Raw genomic sequence first — 23,084 nt, forward strand, 5'->3', positions numbered from 1 at the left:
TGACACACGTGTCATGCATGGCACACGTCCTGAACTTAGTCGTACAGCAATTCATTGCCAAATACCCCAGGGTCCAGGACGTCTTGCGGCAGGCCAGAAAAATCTCTGGCCATTTTAGAAGATCTTACACGGCCATGGCTCGCCTTGCTGACGTTCGGCGTTGATACCACCTGGCTGTCAGACGTCTGATTTGTGACAGCCCGAAGCGCTGGAACTCCACCTTGTATATGCTTGATAGACCGAGGACGACATTCTCCTGGGCGATGAGCAGGAGCCAGGGCGCTCCACTGCTTCCAATTTAGTGGCCTGCAGTAAAATTTTTATCCACTGACCATCTAATGTACCTCCAGCCATATAATCACTTGTTCTTCTCTGTCTATTGAATGCATAATTTTTGGGGCCTGTACACCACTGGCCTGCAGTAAAATTGTTATCCACTGACCGTTAATATACCTCCAGCCACATAATTACTTGTTCTTTTCTGTCCGGTGAATGCCTAATTTTTGGGGCCCGTAAAAATAGTTTTTCTAGGCTCCAGCAGGGCCCATTTTTGAGAGTTTTCCTTTAAGACGCATAAAAATGGCCCCTGATTAAAATACATATTTTTTGTGGGAATTTCTGCCATTGATCCCCCTCTGGTATGTCACTGTCCATGTTGTGGGACTATTTGTGCACTTCTAGTAACTATTTGGTGGCTGCAAATATGACCTAAAGGTTTTTCAGGTTCGCCTGTCATTAAAGTGAATGGGGCCAGTCGCGAACGCACGGTTCGCAAACATCACTAATGGCTATCTGCGAATTGGCAGGCGGCACAGCATTATGTGTGATCTTACGTTCTCGGGCTTCTTACTTTCACTTTGCGATACGTGCAGCCGACATTTCTGTTACTGCGAAGCATGAGGAAAATCAAATTTGTTGCAAATCATAGTTTTGCTAAACTGGACCGAATTCCACTTTGAATACTTCGCTCAACACTAATAATGAACTTACACATGTTAAGCACCACTGCAGATATTGGGTGTTGGACACGGAAAACGTTTGACGGGATAAATTAGGTCGGCTGAATATGAAATATGAATTGACAGACCCTTCATTATCACTAATATTATTCCAAGGACGAAGCCCAGATACTTGTTATTTTATATGTTCCATCGTCTCCCACCCCCGGGGTGACTCCTCTTCTGTTACTAATTGTGCTGCTTTCTGATAGACGGTAAAAGTTTTACCATTATCATAAGAATGTTATAAACGTCATACGGAAATGCTGTAGTGCGATATCTGTCATTACATGGGTGATGGCCGTGCATCTCACCAGATTAAAATACCGTGCATGACAGAAACAGATTTGAGCGCCAGAGAACAAGCTTGTCCTTTTAGAGGCTTGTCTGCACTCTACGTGTTACTTGCCTGGATTGAATTTTAGAAGGATCACTTTCACAAAGGCTCCAGCCATTTTTTTTATTTAGCTTTTATTATACCATTGAGAAATAAATGTAAAGAAGTGCTGCAAAAGGTCGACTTTATCATGGTCGGGGTATACAATATGGCTACACAGGAATAGAGGTCTTTAAGAGTAATCCGTTAGCAGATTTGTACCTATGACACTGGCTGACCTGTTACATGTGGACTTGGCAGCTGAAGGCATCTGTGTTGGTCTGATGTTCAAATGTGCCCTCATTGCTGAGAAAAATTATGTTTTATCATATGCAAATGAGCCTCTAGGAGCAACGGGGGTGTTGCCATTACTCCTAGAGGCTCCTCAACTACTACGCCCTCTCCACTTTGATTGACAGAGTCAGGCAGTGAAAACATCATCACACCTGGTCTTGTCAATCAAAGTGCAGGGGGTGTGGCAGTTGCAGATAGAGCAGAGCCTCTAGGTGTAATGGCAACTCCCCTGTTGCTCCTAGGCCTCATTTGCATATATAAAAACTTTTTTTCAGCAATGAGGGCACATATGAGACCCCACAATGCACTATTGACGTGCCGATGATAATGCCAAAAACCACAGTGATTAGCGCCTATTGCCATCTGTAAGCTGATAAGTGGACGCAGGGGTTAGCTGTTTCCACTCTAAAATATTCATCAATGAAATTAATTAAAAAGACCAGCGGCTTCATGCCACTGCGTTTTTTTTGCCACAGCACAGCCACACCAACGCAACCCCATGTGGTTTTACCCTTAGAAAACCAATTTTCAAATACCATGAAAAAGGATGAGAACAGCTACAAAGAGAACCACTCTTTATCCAAGGCACCTATAGCAACTGGCATTTTGTCCCCGAATGTGTTGTCATATACAGATGCAGCAAAGGTTATCCTTATCCCTGTGGTGCTCAACACCACTATCGTAGCACACCAACAGTATGTGATTTGCATAGACATTCATAGACTTCCTGTTGGAATGGGCATGCTACGCAAAGAGTATAGGTGGCCACACACGCTATGTTATCAGCATATTACTCAAGCGGTAAAAGGGGTATTTGTGGCATATCGATAGGAGTCCCATAGCAGTGAATGGAGAGCAATGTGCCCTGTTCTTGAGATTGGAGAGGGTCCCAGAGTTGTCGATATGCCATATATACACTCACCTAAAGAATTATTAGGAACACCATACTAATACGGTGTTGGACCCCCTTTTGCCTTCAGAACTGCCTTAATTCTATGTGGCATTGATTCAACAAGGTGCTGATAGCATTCTTTAGAAATGTTGGCCCATATTGATAGGATAGCATCTTGCAGTTGATGGAGATTTGAGGGATGCACATCCAGGGCACGAAGCTCCTGTTCACCACATCCCAAAGATGCTCTATTGGGTTGAGATCTGGTGACTGTGGGGCCATTTTAGTACAGTGAACTCATTGTCATGTTCAAGAAACCAATTTGAAATGATTCGAGCTTTGTGACATGGTGCATTATCCTGCTGGAAGTAACCATCAGAGGATGGGTACATGGTGGTCATGAAGGGATGGACATGGTGAGAAACAATGCTCAGGTAGCCCGTGGCATTTAAACGATGGCCAATTGGCACTAAGGGGCCTAAAGTGTGCGCAGAAAACATCCCCCACACCATTACACCACCACCACCAGCCTGCACAGTGGTAACAAGGCATGATGGATACATGTTCTCATTCTGTTTACGCCAAACTCGGACTCTACCATTTGAATGTCTCAACAGAACTCGAGACTCATCAGACCAGGCAACATTTTTCCAGTCTTCAACAGTCCAATTTTGGTGATCTCGTGCAAATTGTAGCCTCTTTTTTCTATTTGTAGTGGAGATGAGTGGTACCCGGTGGGGTCTTCTGCTGTTGTAGCCCATCCGCCTCAAGGTTGTGCGTGTTGTGGCTTCACAAATGCTTTGCTGCATACCTCGGTTGTAACGAGTAGTTATTTCAGTCAACGTTGCTCTTCTATCAGCTTGAATCAGTCGGCTCATTCTCCTCTGACCTCTAGCATCAACAAGGCATTTTCGCCCACAGGACTGCCGCATACTGGATGTTTTTCCCTTTTCACACCATTCTTTGTAAACCCTAGAAATGGTTGTGCGTGAAAATCCCAGTAACTGAGCAGATTGTGAAATACTCAGACCGGCCCGTCTGGCACCAACAACCATGCCACGCTCAAAATTGCTTAAATCACCTTTCTTTCCCATTCTGACATTCAGTTTGGAGTTCAGGAGATTGTCTTGACCAGGACCACAACCCTACATGCATCAAAGCAACTGCCATGTGATTGGTTGACTAGATAATCACATTAATGAGAAATAGAACAGGTGTTCCTAATAATTCTTTAGGTGAGTGTATATCCCAGATGGGAATACCCTTTTAAGAGAAACTTTGCTACATCTGTACACATTGTACTATTTAATTGATAGATGTCCTGTTTTTTCACTCCATGGGATGAAACTCCTACATTGGAGAGAGGAATTTATAGTGATTCCTTAAGTTTCAGCTCAGTTTTAATGTATAGGGTATAGAGTATATTTGTCATTATTACTATGAGAATTAAGTCCTGAAGGACCAGACCTTTTTTTGGCTTTAATACTAGAAGATTTTTTTTGTCTTTTTTTAATATTTGCATTGACGTGACTGAAATATGCCTTATTTTTTGTGGGGTATGCTACACTTTCTATTTTTACCCTTTTGGGGTAGACACGCGTTTAATTTTGGGGGTATGAGCAAAAAAACAACAACTTTCCGTTATCAGGCAACATTCGTTCCTAGTACCAGAGACACAGAAAATGAGGGCATTTCAGAGCTAGCTGTGATCCTAAGCCTGATAGAAGAACAGTTTCTACACTGCTTCTGAACATTATAGGAGCCTCCTATAAAAAAAAAACACAGTGAGAAGTAAGGGAAAGGACATCATAGCAGTACAGTGCTGGAAGATTCCACAGAAAGTAGATGCACCCTGCTTCTGAGTGAAATGCATCTAGCCGAGCAGCTAAAACAGGGAATAACATGAAAAAGACATTGAGGAAGCCCAAAAAAAGACATATTCCTTCACAGTTATGATTATACAAAGAAGCACAGCCAATATGCAAACTTTTTTTGAAAACTCAGGTACACTTTAGGTTTGGGTGGAGACATAAGTCTAGTTTAGGCTCTGATCTAATAAATCTGATCAGTGTACTTATGTTTCTGGATTTACAGGTGGTTGCATCCCATTTATGACATTAAAGCAAACTATAATGAGATGTGATTCTTGTGAATTCAACATTTGCTGGGTAGAGCTGGCTGCCAGGAATAACACGTAGTAGATGCATACAAGAGCACCATAGTTAACTGCAGGCTGATGAGCGGAGTAGTGCCAAAATGTTAGTATTTCCAGACATTTCACCTCAAGATGTACATTTACCTCTACAGTGTGTGTGAGTTTATGGTTTGACTTTCTTGCTGCACCTGCAGGTTAGTAGGGCCATTAAAAACTAAACTGAAAGGATTAGTGGAGACCACAGGGCCCATTAGATTAACAGGTTGAGGGTTTGGCAGGTAGCCTAGCGTGAGCGTGTATATCTTCTGGAATATAGAAATAGAAGATAGAAATCTCAGAATTTGATATTGTGACTTTGTAGATACTGTAAGTGCAGAAAAATAGAATTAATGTTTGCACCATCTCACAGTCAGTATTTGGTCAGTATTTCGCATCAGAATTGATAAGCCCACACTAGGAGAGGATCCTACAGAGAAAATCTATAATGGAAAGATTTGCACTTTATCCAGAAGGTTTCGTACTCCTGGTTTTGTTTTAGAAATAGAGACCAAAATACTCTATTTAAGAGATGTTCTTAAATGATCTTTAACTTTAGGTGATCCTGAACAAATTCGTACATAACTTTGATTAAACATTTTAATGTAGTAAAACTCTAAAACACTTCTCAAATCTCTGCCTCTAGGGGTCTCCCTTCTAGCAGTTTTGCTCTCCACTCACTGTTACTAGGTGAATCCTTAGCAGCAAAGAGGGACTGAAGAAAATGGGTGTATACCCCTTCACTAACTGGCTCCAGAGCTCAGTGTGCTTCTGAACTCAGTGCAGAGGCCCCTTCCCCACTTAAAGCTCAGTGTACTTCTGAACTCAGTGCAGAGGCCTCTTCCCCATCCTGAGCTCAGTGTACTTATGAACTCAGTGCAGAGGCCCCTTCCCCATCCAGAGCTCAGTGTACTTATGAACTCAGTGCAGAGGCCCTTTCCCCATCCAGAGCTCAGTGTACTCCGTAACATAGTGCAGAGTCCCCTTCCACATCCAAAGCTTAGTTTACTTCTGAACTCAGTGCAGAGGCCCCTTCCCTATCCAGGTCTCAGAGCCTGAACCTTGTAGAATGCTCAGCATCTCAGACTGCTGTTGTCTGTGTTTGACAGCCACATCTTTCCTCCAGTACATAGTAAGTGCATTTCTTACACCAGTCATAATATAATTATTGCTTGTGTGCCTCTGCAAAAAATGTCTATCCTCTTTGCTGCTGTGTCTGGCCGCCCAGTGGTTGTGATATGATTTGGTATTTTGCTGTGTTTTTTCAGGCAAAGAGACCCATAATGTTTTGTAGCAATTGACTTCAATAGGGGAAAATGACAGGGACATAAAATAAAAAATAAAAAAAATAAAGGGTTTATCCCATGACAAAAAACACTTAGAACTAGAACTGTACCTCACATGGATCCAGAGATCTCCACATTCATTGCTCCAATTGCTCAGCTAGATTTATTTCAAACTGGCTGCTCACAGGCGTGTACTTTCTCAGGAGGCTTGTCCTTTCTGCTGCAGCTGGTGGCAGTTGAAGGATGGAACTGAGCATGTGCTTCCATCTGAGTGAGCTGGACAAAGAATTTAGAAAAAGAGCAAACAGTAGGTTGTGCTATACAGATAGGTTTCAGTGAATAACTCAGTGGCAATACTACATTTTTAATTTTAATACAAAAGTATTCAGATTCAGGCGCTGGTTTGAAAAATTTTGAATATTTTTTTTATAGGATGACCAGTTAAACCACAAAAATAAGTGAAAATGTTTTGGGAGTTGGTCATCTATTAATCTGGGTGATTTGTGGCTTTCCATATGCAAGAAATTGCACTCAAACCTGCTATGAGAAGGCAAAGGTTTTCTCTATAAATTGTGCTTATTTCTGGTGCAAATGATAGCAAATGTACTGGTCTGCTGGAGGCTCAATCCTCTCCTGTTATACCCTGCAAAATTTTCCTATCACTTTTGAAAATTGGTTAGATAAATTTAAAACAGCATTGAAAAGTCGCACCTTTTTGCACAGATTTAGCATGCACCATAATTTGGGACTTTTCAATGCCATAATTGTGGGAAAAATCCCCAAATCTCTCCTATGTCCACATGAAACATTAATATCACAGGAGTCCTATCCTGTTGAAACCATAATTATTCCAATAACGGCCCTACAGTGTGAGTTGGAGGGAAAGGTTGGTGTAAGTGGGTGCAGAGGTAGAAGTCCCACCTGGGTCCTGGTGCCTGAGGGGCCCAACAGTGCATTTGACATAAGTGTTATAAAATAGGCGAGGGCCCTGCCATATATTTTGTATTGGGGCCTGAAAGCTTCTAGATACTCCTGTGTTGGAGGATGAATAGGAAAGAGAGATGGGAGGGGTGGGGGAGAAGGAGCTGAAATAAAGAAATTCATTCACCATTTCATACAAACCAACATAAAGGAACTCGCCTCCTGTGGGATTTGCACAGAAACTGAATAAAATTGGTAACTATTGAAGTTCTTGGGTAGAAAAGTTTGCATTTCATGTGAATAATTTTCATAACATCATTACCAGCCTTCAAGTCTCGCAGCAGCAAAATTCTCTTAAAATTCGCTCTGCTAATCTGCCAGTACCTGTTACTCAGAGGACCCTGACATTTTCCAGACATCCCTACAGGGAAAAGGACACCTGATTCCACTTAAAACTGAAGCGTCTCTCGACCCCGTACCAACACCTCTTTCTTGAAAATGGAGAGTGTCGGAGAGAACAAGGACATAATTAGCCTGAAAAAAAAAAATATTATCCAGAACTTCCATGAAACTTCATGATGTTCCTTTGAGGCTAGCAGACAGGCTGTGAGGCCAGGTAGTGTGCAAAAGAGGAATGGCAGCCCCCCACCTTAGAGGTTCCTTCCAACTCCTTTGATATTTTTCGTCCATGATCCTTTCTCAAGACCATGAGTCTGACACAAATGTTTACACATCCTATACAACTGCATGTCACAGCCCTGACTTTACAAACCACAATGCCACAATACAGCCCTGTTACTGGAACCAGGGGATTGAAGTGGAACCTATTTTATTTCAGGCTAAATTCAGAAATACAGGTATAAATAGTTTAGCAATTTTCCCTAAAGAAACGGCTTTAGTAAATTTTCTAGGACTGCAACAAATATTTTTTTTTTTACATACAATTGTTTTTATGCATTTTGAGAGTGCTTGTTGAAGTATAATTGTGGAGCAGAAGGCAAAAACTTGGGGGGAGGGCGGGGTCTTTCTGCTATAACTCTTTCTTTACGCATGTGCGACCACCTCAGTGATGTTAATTAGTGATGAGCGGGAGGTGCAATATTCGATTTCGCGATATTTCGCGAATATTCGATTGAATATTCGTATTATATTCGTCGAAATCGAATATTCGTAATTATTTTATTTATCGCGATTAATATGCGATTTAAATAATCGCGTATTGCGATTTTAACTTAAGGCTAGTACTTTCCTATTGGTTTCAATGGTTTGATATCTAGAATTAGCGAAGATGACGAATGTATTCGTCATATTCCACAAAATGAAGATAACGAAGTATTCTCCATCTTCGTTTTTAGCTACCTATTCATCAACTTTGCTAATTCTAGCAATCAAATAGGAAAGTTGACTATAGAGACAGCTAAGTTTAATTCGCTATGCGATTATATTACTTAGCTTTTTTTATTAATAAATAGAATAATTATAATACCTGATAATTATTATAATTATTCTATTTATAAAAAAAAAAGCAAAGTAATATAATCGCATAGCGAATTAAACTTAGCTGTCTCTATAGTCAACTTTCCTATATGATTGCTAGAATTAGCGAAGTTGACGAATAGGTAGCTAAAACGAAGATGGAGAATACTTCGTTATCTTTGTTTTGTGGAATATGACGAATACATTCGTCATATTCGCTAATTCTACCAAGCCAACCATAGTAAACCAGGTCCAAGTTGAAATCGCAATGCGATTAATATAACTCGAAGTAATCGCATGGCGATTTCAACTTAGCACTGCTATATTCCATATTAGGCTAGAATTAACAAATCTCGAAGTCACGATATTCGAGAAAAAAATTTGCAATTTGAATATTCGCGCTCAACACTAATGTTAATAAAGTGGACAGAGAAATAATGAATAATGGCGCTATACAGATAGATTTTATTGAATAATTCAATGGCTATACTACATTTCTAATTACATACAAGGTTTAAAAATGTAGAATGTTTTGCATAGAACGACCCCATCAAGGTGGTCATACATATTAGATGCATGTTGGTTGAACCTGACAATTTAGTGGGAGCAGTTGGCCATCTAATGTGTATGGAAGTATCCCAATCCTCCCTTGATGGCCTCATATACACTTTTCCGTATTAAGAACACATGCAAGCTTGGCCAGGGCAGTGTATTTATGTAATGAGCTTGGTTCTGGTGCTGTATTCATGTAATGAGCTTGGTTCTGGTGCTGTATTTATGTAATGAGCTTGGTTCTGGTTCTGTATTTATGTAATGAGCTTGGTTCTGGTGTTGTGTTTATTTAATAAGCTTGGTTCTGGTTCTATATTTATGTAATGAGCTTGGTTCTGGTTCTATATTTATGTAATGAGCTTGGTTCTGGTTCTATATTTATGTAATGAGCTTGGTTCTGGTTCTATATTTATGTAATAAGCTTGGTTCTGGTGCTGTATTTATGTAATGAGCTTGGTTCTGGTTCTGTATTTATGTAATGAGCTTGGTTCTGGTGCTGTATTCATGTAATGAGCTTGGTTCTGGTTCTGTATTTATGTAATGAGCTTGGTTCTGGTGCTGTATTTATGTAATGAGATTGGTTCTGTTGTTGTGTTTATTTAATAAGCTTGGTTCTGGTTCTGTATTTATGTAATGATATTGGTTCTGGTGTTGTGTTTATTTAATAAGCTTGGTTCTGGTTCTGTATTTATGTAATGATATTGGTTCTGGTGTTGTGTTTATTTAATAAGCTTGGTTCTGGTTCTATATTTATGTAATGAGCTTGGTTCTGGTTCTATATTTATGTAATAAGCTTGGTTCTGGTGCTGTATTTATGTAATGAGCTTGGTTCTGGTTCTGTATTTATGTAATGAGCTTGGTTCTGGTGCTGTATTTATGTAATGAGCTTGGTTCTGGTGCTGTATTTATGTAATGAGCTTGGTTCTTGTGCTGTATTTATGTAATGAGCTTGGTTCTGGTGCTGTATTTATGTAATGAGCTTGGTTCTGGTGCTGTATTTATGTAATGAGCTTGGTTCTGGTGTTGTATTCATGTAATGAGCTTGGTTCTGGTGCTGTATTTATGTAATGAGCTTGGTTCTGGTGCTGTATTTATGTAATGAGCTTGGTTCTGGTGTTGTGTTTATTTAATAAGCTTGGTTCTGGTTCTATATTTATGTAATGAGCTTGGTTCTGGTTCTATATTTATGTAATGAGCTTGGTTCTGGTTCTATATTTATGTAATAAGCTTGGTTCTGGTGCTGTATTTATGTAATGAGCTTGGTTCTGTATTTATGTAATGAGATTGGTTCTGATGCTGTATTTATGTAATGAGCTTGGTTCTGGTGTTGTATTCATGTAATGAGCTTGGTTCTGGTGTTGTATTCATGTAATAAGCTTGGTTCTGGTTCCTGTATTTATGTTGTAAGATTGGTTCTGGTTCTGTATTTATGTAATGAGCTTGGTTCTGGTGCTGTATTTATGTAATGAGCTTGGTTCTGGTTCCTGTATTTATATTATGAGCCTGTTTCTGGTGCTGTATTTATGGTACAATGAAACCTTAAGACTATCAAGGCATTCTGGAGTGAAATTTGCTGCCCAGTGCCAGAAAGCTTGGTATCAGTCGCAGGTCATGCGTCCTCCAACAGGATAATGACCCAAAACACACAGGTAAAAACATTGCTAGGAGCAAAGCATTGGACTATTCTGAAGTGGCCTTCTATGAGGCTTGATCTAAATCCAATCGAACATCAGTTGAAGGACCTGAAACATGTAGTCTGGAGAAGACACCCTTCACACCTGAGACAGCTGGAGCAGTCTGCTCACGAGGAGTGGGCCACCATACCTGTGGACAGGTGCAGAAGCCTTTTTTTGAGAGTTACAGAAATCTCTTGATTGCAGTGACTGCCTCAAAAGGTTGTGCAAGTGCAACAAAATATTAAGGTAAGGGGGCCATCATTTTTGTCTAGGCTTACTTATGGGGCACTCTTTAGCTTGAACTGCTTATAGGGCACTCTTTGGTTAGAGCTTCTTATGGGGGTACTCTCTGGCTTGAACTTCTTATGGCAGCATGCTGGCTGTTGTTGTGGGGGTAATATTTAGTACTTAAATGCGAGGGGGTACCTCCATGAAGACTATTCTAATATGAGGGTGACAAATACTGATCCGTAAGAAGAAGCTTGACGGCCGTTCGGGAAAGTATTGTAGACAAATTATGTTCTATGGAATAAAATCTTTCTCCATTCAGAAATGTAAAAAGGAAAATACCTTTTGCCCCAAAGCACAATTTATACAAGATTCCCCTAAATAAATTTTGTTTGTCAGCTGACCTGTGGGTTTCACAGCTATTAATGAATGGGCTCTGGAAGCTGTGATTAAGCCGACAACTGTGACATGTTTCTACGCGTTCATGTATTTGTCAGCATTCGAGGTCAGATTTAGTATAAAAGCAATGATCTGGTGATTGGGACTATTTATAGTGGGGAATTCACTGGCGGCGGCAGGACCATGACAAATGGGGTGGGGCACAGAGGAAAATGTTATGACAGCGAAGAATGCATATGCACAATGTAATGATGAACTGCTTGAGAAATGTCTGGATATAGGGCTGGACTGTGAATCCAAAAAGCTGCCTGCCAAGAAGAGTCTCTGCCAGTGGAGCGTCTCTCTGATCCCGACAGGCAAATAAACACTGCACTTATTACTCTGCCCGGCCCTGATGTGCATCATAGGATGTCTTGTCAAATTCTTACAACATTTAGTCTTCCTTTATCTCTGCCAGTTGTACATTTGAATAATTGGATTGTAGAATATAAGCCAAAGTCGTCTATGTTATATGGTTAATTATTTTTACATTTGAAATGTATATACTGTACAGTATATGATATGAACACGATATACACATACAGGACCATGGAAAGGCAGAGTTCTCACATGAATCAATGATTTCAAGTATACAATATATCTGCTATAAAACAACGCATAGTTAGATGGCTGATTAGATAGAAAGATGGAGAGATAAATAGATAGATAGATAGATAGATAGATAGATATAGAAATATATAGATAGATATTAGATAGATAAATAGATAGAGATAAATAGTTAGATTGATATGAGATAGATAGATAGATAGATAGATATAAATAGTTAGATAGATATGAGATAGATAGAGGATAGATAGATAGATAGATATGAGATAGATAGAGGATAGATAGATAGATATGAGATAGATAGATAGATATGAGATAGATAGAGGATAGATAGATAGATATGAGATAGATAGATAGATAGATATGAGATGATAGATAGATAGATAGATAGATAGATAGTAGATAGATAGATAGATAGATAGATAGTAGATATATAGATATGAGATAAACAGAGAGATAGGTAAGAAAAAATAAGTACCGTACATACATAAACACATACAGTAGATGCACTTTTCTTTTAAGGTTTTCTGCTCTATAAAATGCCTTTAAAAGGACGCGGACTGCTGGAAAAAAAAAACATAAAACAAAAATAGACAATATACTGTACTACTAGGACCCTGGATAAAAGTCCAATATTCCGGTTACAGTATCACCACTGTGCTACTTTGAAGAAGTGCTGCTTTGCTTGTACAAAATAGATAGATAGATAGATAGGAGATAGATAATAGACAGACAGACTGATTTATAGATAGATAAATAGATAGATATCTGTCTAATGTTCTTATTATACCTAATAGCATGACAAGGAGGTATCCACGGCATTTAGAGCAAAGGAAGTTCCTATATCATCATATAAGGGTTCTTTACTGTAAGAGCATTGAGACATGCAGCAATGGAGCAGTTTGCTCCTTATACTTTCCATAGGGCTTCTGAAGATGCGCAGTTGGATCTGAGTGCTAGCCTTAGGGCCCCCGTGTCATTAGTATTCATTTTTCCTGGTTGTCTATCACTATAGTTTAACGCTTGTGAAATCCTTCATAATCATTTTGTGAAAATCAGTCATTAGTTAATGACATCTACATGCACTGCAAATGAATCCTCAGATATACCCTGCAGATGACATCCCGCTGTGAGCTGTATATACTACAGATGTGCGCTCTGCGTGATACGATCCAGTCCTTGTCTCGCCCTCTTCCTGGCCAGCATTTATCTAGAGTCCGGTGCCTCTTCAGAGTTAGAGTGGTTATATATGTACTAAGTGTAAATTTTTACAATATTATAGAGACATAATTTATGCGCTCTCATAATCTTTTTAGATGTTGTAAGTGGTGATAAAGGAGGAACTGGACTCCATCAGCTCTGATTTTGATGTTCACATAGCCCTTTAATGTATCAGGTGTCAGCGCTCTGGAGGAGATAGAATCCAGATGACAGTCTATTTCTTCTGAGGAAGATAACAGAGATGAGACACCATTAAATAATACTCAATTTTTCAAAAAGTTAAAGGAAAAAAAGTGAAAACATTCATGGACTTCCTGGCAGCCCATCGAGCTATTTATAGATTGAAGAAACAAGGGTAGCAAACTTTACCTAGACTTTTAGGCTGGGCTTCCATGTTTAGGATTTCTGATGCATTTTTTGGTACCAAAACTAGGAGTGGATTAAAAAAAAGAGATGAGGGAGTGTCTGTCCTTTGTACTTACTCTCCCCTTTAGGATTCACCTCTGCTTTGGGCTTCAAAAACTGCACCACAAAACAAGAAGGTGTAATTGTAAATCCATCCTGCATGGCTATCCTTGTGTTAAGTGTCCATTTACATTTTGCTGCAAATGTTTAATATGTTAAGTGTCAAGTTAGAGATTGCAACATCCATAGACGTAGAAATAAATAGGTAGATCAAAAAAAAAAGGAAAAGAAAATAGAGAGAGAAAAAAGGAAGAAAGATAGAGACAGAAAAAAGTAGAGAGAAAGAAAGAAAGTAGATAGCAATAAATGGATAGATACCAGCTGGATAGGTGGATAGCAGATAGATGGATAGATAGATAGATAGATAGATAGATAGATAGATAGATAGATAGATAGATAGATAATGCAAAAAGGCAGCATTCACAACAGGATGCAGTAAAAAAAATAAAGTTTATTTACCTATGTGGACGCAATGTTTTGGCTCAACTTTAGAGCCTTTCTCAACGTTAGGGCTTGAGAAAGGCTCTAAAGTTGAGCCGAAACGTTGCGTCCACTTTATTTTTTACTGCATCCTGTTGAGAGTGCTGCCTTTTTGCACTTTTTGTATACTGGGCAATGGTCTAGTTCCCTTGGGCTTGCACCTCATTTATTCTCTTTATGCGCTGCTGCTGCGATAGATAGATAAAACATTGAAAACTCCACAAATGTCTATAACAGGAGCAGCCCGTAGCTAATACATGTAATCCCCTTATCATGTTGGCTGGATGGCTCTTGGGTTCCCCATTGAGACGCTGTGTGCATTACAAGCTTTCTGTTTCCTCCCAGCCAGGTCTCTTGACAAACTCTATAACTTTGTTGACTGCTCTGGACTTCATCTGATTTTTGGACTTAATGCTCTTCGACGAAACTCAGATAATTCTTGGAACGGCTCCAGCGTGCTCAGCTTACTAAAATACAGCGCCAGCAAGAAGTACAACATTTCATGGGAACTGGGGAATGGTGAGTGAAATAAATCCTTGTTACTTGTGTACACAAATGTGCAGAGATATGCTGCATCTATCATGTCATGTGTAACGTGTCCCTGTCATGGCGGCTGTTCCCAGATGTTGGGTTCATAACCCAAGTGAATCAGTGATCGGTGAGGGATGTATGGATTGAAGCTCATCCATTTCACAGTATTTTCACCATTCTCTCTAAACTACTATATTTTACTGACATTAAAGGAACATTTGGGGAAAATCAGGTCCCTTGTGTTATGCCTAATGCAGGGTCTGAGGGGTGGAGCGTGACATAGGGATCTCTCACTGCCGCTCTATGAAAACTGAGTGCATTGGTTTTGTTGGAGTGCACCTTTAATAACTTAAATTAATAACTTCCTTCCATAAAATATATAATGCTGGCTGCTGTGCCTTACAGGGGTTGTCCCATCTGGAGATTTATGGCATTTTAATAGGATATGTCATAAGTGTCAGATAGGTGCAGGTCTCACCTTAGTAACCAGAACAGGGCCTGCTATGAATGGTGAGCATGTGTCACAGCACAGAGTGGTAAATACACCCCACACTGAACACAGAAGTGAAGGGTATAGGTATTAGGCCTGGAACCTAGGGAAAGGGAAAGGTCACACCTAGTGAGTCCCTACGCCGAGCCCTGACTGCTATAAGTATGAACAGACCTTGATGGTAGGAATGTTCGTACGCAGGAACCTAAGCCCAATCTCACTGTAACAGGGCCCTGCAGATAGTGTCAGGACACGAATGGCCTATTCCTTCCCAGATGAAGGAATAGGAGACCCCCTCAGACATAATAGCAGGGAGGAGAAAACAACAGAGAAGATAAACTTAACTTCCAGAAGTATGCATACGAGCAGGAACTTAGAGAGAACCAACACCAGGACTTCCACAAACAAGGAGCTATCAACCGCATAGCATGATGGGTGAGGCCAGACTAAATACAGGAGACGGAATGACCACTTAGGCTACACCTGAGACAAGAGGTGTGGTCCTCCCTCGCAACAACATAGAAAAGTAAAACCAAAGAGGCTGTCAATCATGTGCAGCCAGTCTTCTCGATCTTCTAGTCCCTGTCACAGGAAGACCATGACAGTATGGTGCGCATGTGCAGCTTTCCCAATTCAATGCTATTGGACTTCAAAGAATAGCCAAGCGAGAATACTCAGCTATTTTTGGAAGTTCCATAGCAGTGAATAGAGAGGATGCGACACGGGCATGGCCTCTTCTCTTTTCAATGCTGTGGGTCTTCTGAAACCGCTCTGCTCTTTTTGGATGTTCTATAGCAGTGAATGGAAAAAGTCATATATATGGTATATACACTAAACAAAAATATAAACGCAACACTTTTGGTTTTGCTCCCATTTTGCATGAGCTGAACTCAAAGATCTGAAACATTTTCTACATACACAAAAGACCCATTATTCTCAAATATTGTTCACAAATCTGTCTAAATCTGTGTTAGTGAGCACTTCTCCTTTGCCAAGATAATCCATCCCACCTCACAGGTGTGGCATATCAAGGTGCTGATTAGACAGCATGAATATTGCACAGGTGTGCCTTAGACTTCCCACAATAAAGGCCACTCTGAAATGTGCAGATTGATCACACAGCACAATGCCACAGATGTCGCAACGTTTGAGGGAGCGTGCAATTGGCATGCTGACTGCAGGAATGTCTACCACAGCTGTTGCCCGTGCAATGAATGTTCATTTCTCTACCATAAGCCGTCTCCAAAGGCGTGTGGGCTTTTATTGTGGGCAGTCTAAGGCACACCTGTGCAATATTCATGCTGTCTAATCACCACCTTCATATGCCACACCTGCGAGGTGGGATGGATTATCTCGGCAAAGGAGAAGTGCTCACTAACACAGATTTAGACAGATTTGTGAACAATATTTGAGAGTAATGGGTCTTTTGTGTATGTAGAAAATGTTTTAGATCTTTGAGTTCAGCTCATGCTCATGCAAAATGGGAGCAAAACTGAAAGTGTTGCATTAATATTTTTGTAGTAGTTATGTAGTTATCCCATTGAAGTGTCCCGTTGTGCTAACCCAGCTCATGTACAGTATGTCATCTAACACTATTGCTTACTGAATGTCAGTGGAGTGTCATATGACGGATGCCATATTTCATGGATGCATTACACAGGACTGACGGACTGATTTATGGGCTATGCTGTTCAGATAGGGATCAAAAACCTCATAAAAAGCAACAGTATGTAATCAAAATTTTAAATACATGTAAGTTTGAAAAAAATGGTCCAATTTCCTATTATATAAACAAATAAATTGAAAAAATATATATACAAAACGGAATACCCCTTTAACTGTGGCAGCAGTTGACCCCATGACCCTATGGTCATGACCGGAATGGGATAAAACTCCTATTCACCTCACATTATTTTTGGCCATTGACAGGATGATTATGGTTACTATCTATCCCATATCTATCTATCTATCTATCTATCATTTTACAAGTTGCCAGTTTTATGTGATTAAAGGGGTTGTCCAGGATATTGCTATTGATGATCTATTCTCAGGATAGGCCATCAATATCTGATTGGCAGTGATCCAACACCCCACAGCCCTGCTGATCAGCTGTTCCCAAATAGATCCAGCATCGGAAGTTGGTGCCGAGACTGCACAGCTTCATCCGTTTTGGAGCCGGTTTCTGCAGCACTGCTCCCATTGAAGCCAATAATCCTATAGACTAGAATGGACATCCATGGAAGAGCAGAGGTCGCCTGACCCACGATCTGGCAGAATAGATAGCCGCTGACCGCCGTGTCCCATAGAGAATCAGTCATATAAATAACCCGGCTGTTTCCATATTTCCATAGACTAGAATGAAAAAGGACTTCAGAGCTTCATCCTCTACATCAGTTCAGCCCTCTCCATTGTAATCTACAACGGGTCCTATGGATATGCTTAGAAATGTCTTTAATGGGACCTCCTGAAAGACCTTTACTGATGGCTGATTGATTGATTGATGGTCAGATAAGCAGTACTATTTCTGTAGATCATGCTAATGATATGAAAGTGGAATTCTTTGGAGCACGGAATGCTTGGTAATGGCCATGACATATCACCACCACATCTGTCAGGTTGTTTTGCTTCACACCAGCAGGCCAGGAGAGGTCATGGAGTAGAATGACGTTCATTCTGTTCTTCCACTTTTATGTGAAAGGAAGACTGGGGCTATAGACCAAGAAAAATAACCACAAAATTCATTGGCCAACAGACACCTGTTCCTGGGAACCTGGCCTCCTTCCATGTATCCTTACTTAGACAGTTTATTTTCCTGAAGCAAGATTTCAAGATATTCACCTTCCATGAATCTGAGATAAGATCACATTCTGTACTTACTGTATAGTGGGGGAGGACAGCCTCTTCTGATCCAAGGGCTACATTGTCATAAGGAACTACTCCCGGGGGCCACAATAGAATTTAAAGGGAGTTTACCACTAACATCACAGGATAGGGGATACGTGTCTGATCTCTGGGAATCCGACCATTAGGACCCCATGTGATCACAAAAACAGAGGTCCTGGAGTCTCTTTGAGAATAGAGCCAGAGGTGATGTCCTCCCCCCCCCCCCTCCATTCACCTCTCTGAGTACAACGCTGGATGCTTTCTCCGGCAGTCTCATTAAAGTGAATGGAGCAATGGTCCCACATGGTCACCACTGCTTCCATTTTCGTAGGAGAATCGGGGACCGCTGTTGTAATCGCAGGAAGATCCTGCAGATCAGACACTTAGTGCAGTACCATCTATAACATTAAGACATATCAACACTCCCACCTATTAGGAGATTGGGGGACCCCTTCGTATCCCGATCAGTACTACACAGAAGAGTAGACAATGGATGCGTATGGCCCCCTCCCCTGAAGATGTTGTGGTATCAACTTCCATGAGCTATAATGGAGAGAGTCACATACATTGGTGACCACCTCTCACTTATATTCTCCTTTCTGGAGTGTTCAAAGGTCCCAGAGATAGCTACACCAGCTACTATTAGTAATTCATGTCCCTGCTCCTAAATGTATGCTACTCCTCTTCTCTTTTTTTGAGAAGCCACATACAGACGAGTATTTCCAGACGCATGGGAACTGCACAGAATGGCATTGCAAGCTGTGGTCCCTGGATCTCGGATGTGGTCCCTTGATCTTATCCAGAGGACTAGTCCGCTAGGTGGTCACTGACAGCCATATGCCCGGGGGCACCTTTACTATACCTTTCAGGAGGGGGATTTTCTTAATACAGTTTATCCACAAAAACAAAAACAAATCTATATGTCCATGACGTGGATATTACGACTCATTGTACCATGTTATTCCTGCAGAACCCAACAACTACCGAGCGCTGAATAGCCGAGCTGTGAATGGCAGTCAGCTGGGAAAGGACTACGTTCAGCTGAAGAATCTGCTGCAGTCTATCCGGACTTATTCCAGAGCACATTTGTATGGCCCTAACATCGGGCGACCCAAGAAGAATGTTATAGCGCTACTTGACAGGTATGTATTCCAAAACTGTATTACACAACATAAAAGTATGGGGCAGCATGACGGCTTATTATCATGTGTACGAAGAAACTTATGATAGAAATGGACTGTTTGTGGGTTCGCCAATTCACTTAATTGCCAATTTCACGTATGAAGGAACCATATTTCTACCTTTTAATAGTGATCTGTTTTTAAGAGACTATGTCCCTCTTAGGCCTCATGGGTGTCATAGAGGGGTGTCCCCCACGTCTTCTGCACCACCTTTTTTCTACTGACTAGAGGAAAAAAGTTTTTTTAGATTGGACATCTGTTAATGGGTCTTTCAAAGATACTTTCAATTAGAGGTCCCCTTAACTCTTTGAAGGGGTTGTCCAACCAACCCAAAAAAAAATTCCACTGGTTTCCAAATGTAAATTAATGAAACTTATATATATTATATATTTCAGTGGCGGACTTGTGGTCCCATAAGTGGAGCGTCCACTGTCCTTCTGAGACAGACAGAGAGCTGTGTCGATGATGTGATAAAGGGTCTGGCTGTCTGGCTCAGTTCAATAGCTAAACCAGCCCCCCTTCTATGTTTCAATGATAGGAGCTGGCTTAGCTAATAAATTGAGCAAGACGGCCAGCCCCTTCATTGCATCACTGACACATAGAGGGAGGAAGCTCTCTGCGTGTGTCAGAGCGAACGTGGAAGCTCAACTTCTGGGACCACTGAAATCTGGACATTCTTAGAGAGTTCACAGTTAAAGAATATTAAAAGTTTAATTTACATTTGGAAACCAATAAAATACTTTTTTTCATCGGAAAGCAAAGCATTGTGGATACATAAGTTTTTTTGCTTTTTTTAAATCTATGGAAACCTTTCCACTGATTTTTTGTTGTTCATTTACTTCCAAAATGCTAAATTAAGCAACTTTCTAAATGGCCTTCACTAAATATTTCCTACCATGTGGCTTCTGCAGAATGTGTGTAAGTTCTTAACGTAGCTGGTGGTGCTGCTGAATCTGACATAAATCTGTCCAAGCTCTGCTCCTGTTTCTGACGGCTGTCTTTGCCCTTTCCTGCCCTTCTCTAAGTGCTAGAGGTGGCAGGTAGGAGGAGGAGGTTGTACATGGCAGATCAGAATGTGGAGGAGAGGATCCAAGGAAGGGCAGATCACATAGGCTGTAGATAGGGAAGGGACCACACATGAGGTGTTCTGCAGGACACACAGATCCAGCTTGTCAAGTGAGAGGGACACGTCCACATGAGAAAAGTCTGAAACCAGGAGCAGGATGTAAACTGAATATTAGGTGGAATATTAGGAGATGGTAGTCTGGAAGTCAGCGTAACCTTTTTTTTTTTTTTAACTCCATAACCTTTAAATAAAAACATATTTTAATACCTTCTTATATTGTGGGAACATCTAAATGAAACTATTATTTAGAATTTGTCAATTTAAGCTTTTTTTTCTAGAACTGTAATAACGTCCCCTTCCCAGAGGCAGAATGTGAACTTGAAGCGGCCCCATTTTGTAGGCAAATCCAAATCAACAGAAGGCAAGGTAACACAAGTAGGCAGGAACAGCAGAAATACCGCCCCAGCAGAACCAAATACCATAGTGCAGCACCAAATACCACCCCAGCAGAACCAAATACCATAGTGCAGCACAAAATACCGCCCCAGCAGAACCAAATACCATAGTGCAGCACCAAATACCACCCCAGCAGAACCAAATACCATAGTGCAGCACAAAATACCGCCCCAGCAGAACCAAATACCATAGTGCAGCACCAAATACCACCCCAGCAGAACCAAATACCATAGTGCAGCACAAAATACCGCCCCAGCAGAACCAAATACCATAGTGCAGCACCAAATACCACCCCAGCAGAACCAAATACCATAGTGCAGCACAAAATACCGCCCCAGCAGAACCAAATACCATAGTGCAGCACCAAATACCACCCCAGCAGAACCAAATACCATAGTGCAGCACAAAATACCGCCCCAGCAGAACCAAATACCATAGTGCAGCACCAAATACCACCCCAGCAGAACCAAATACCATAGTGCAGCACAAAATACCGCCCCAGCAGAACCAAATACCATAGTGCAGCACCAAATACCGCCCCAGCAGAACCAAATACCATAGTGCAGCACAAAATACCGCCCCAGCAGAACCAAATACCATAGTGCAGCACCAAATACTGCCCCAGCAGAACCAAATACCACAGTGCAGCACCAAATACCGCCCCAGCAGAACCAAATACCACAGTGCAGCACCAAATACCGACCAAGAAGAACCAAATACCATAATGCAGCACAAAATACCGCCCCAGCAGAACCAAATACCATAGTGCAGCACCAAATACCACCCCAGCAGAACCAAATACCATAGTGCAGCACCAAATACCACCCCAGCAGAACCAAATACCATAGTGCAGCACCAAATACCGCCCCAGCAGAACCAAATACCACAGTGCAGCACCAAATACCACCCCAGCAGAACCAAATACCATACTGCAGCACCAAATACCGCCCCAGCAGAACCAAATACCATAGTGCAGGACCAAATACCGCCCCAGCAGAACCAAATACCATAGTGCAGCACCAAATACCGCCCCAGCAGAACCAAATACCATAGTGCAGCACCAAATACCACCCCAGCAGAACCAAATACCATAGTGCAGCCCCAAATACCGCCCCAGCAGAACCAAATACCACAGTGCAGCACCAAATACCACCCCAGCAGACCCAAATACCATAGTGCAGCACCAAATACCACCCCAGCAGAACCAAATACCATAGTGCAGCACCAAATACCGCCCCAGCAGAACCAAATACCATAGTGCAGCACCAAATACCACCCCAGCAGAACCAAATACCATAGTGCAGCACCAAATACCGCCCCAGCAGAACCAAATACCATAGTGCAGCACCAAATACCACCCCAGCAGAACCAAATACCATAGTGCAGCACCAAATACCGCCCCAGCAGAACCAAATACCATAGTGCAGCACCAAATACCGCCCCAGCAGAACCAAATACCATAGTGCAGCACCAAATACCACCCCAGCAGAACCAAATACCATAGTGCAGCACCAAATACCGCCCCAGCAGAACCAAATACCATAGTGCAGCACCAAATACCACCCCAGCAGAACCAAATACCATAGTGCAGCACCAAATACCGCCCCAGCAGAACCAAATACCATAGTGCAGCACCAAATACCACCCTAGCAGAACCAAATACCATAGTGCAGCACCAAATACCGCCCAAGCAGAACCAAATACCATAGTGCAGCACCAAATACCACCCCAGCAGAACCAAATACCATACTGCAGCACAAAATACCGCCCCAGCAGAAGCAAATACCATAGTGCAGCACCAAATACCGCCCCAGCAGAAGCAAATACCATAGTGCAGCACAAAATACTGCCCAAGCAGAACTAAATACCACAGTGCAGCACCAAATACCGCCCCAGCAGAACCAAATACCATAGTGCAGCACCAAATACCACCCCAGCAGAACCAAATACCATAGTGCAGCACCAAATACCACCCCAGCAGAACCAAATACCATAGTGCAGCACCAAATACCGCCCCAGCAGAACCAAATACCATAGTGCAGCACCAAATACCGCCCCAGCAGAACCAAATACCATAGTGCAGCACCAAATACCGCCCCAGCAGAACCAAATACCATAGTGCAGCACCAAATACCACCCCAGCAGAACCAAATTCCATAGTGTAGCACCAAATACCGCCCCAGCAGAACCAAATTCCATAGTGCAGCACCAAATACCGCCCCAGCAGAACCAAATACCATAGTGCAGCACCAAATACCGCCCAAGCAGAACCAAATACCATAGTGCAGCACCAAATACCGCCCCAGCAGAACCAAATACCATAGTGCAGCACAAAATACTGCCCAAGCAGAACCAAATACCACAGTGCAGCAACAAATACCATAGTGCAGCACCAAATACCACCCCAGCAGAACCA

At 41.6% G+C, this 23,084-nt stretch overlaps 1 protein-coding gene across 1 annotated transcript in view; it reads left to right on the top strand.

Annotated features, from left to right (window-relative positions):
• Window positions 1-23,084, top strand: part of HPSE2 (heparanase 2 (inactive)) — a 290,889-nt gene that overhangs the window by 184,970 nt on the left and 82,835 nt on the right. The window contains exons 4-5 of the mRNA XM_044298791.1: window positions 14,407-14,580; window positions 18,936-19,107. Coding sequence (XP_044154726.1) covers window positions 14,407-14,580; window positions 18,936-19,107 — 346 coding nt within the window. The remainder of the gene's footprint in view (window positions 1-14,406; window positions 14,581-18,935; window positions 19,108-23,084) is intronic.

Source organism: Bufo gargarizans, chromosome 6, assembly GCF_014858855.1.
Source record: "Bufo gargarizans isolate SCDJY-AF-19 chromosome 6, ASM1485885v1, whole genome shotgun sequence".
Lineage (NCBI taxonomy): Eukaryota > Metazoa > Chordata > Amphibia > Anura > Bufonidae > Bufo > Bufo gargarizans.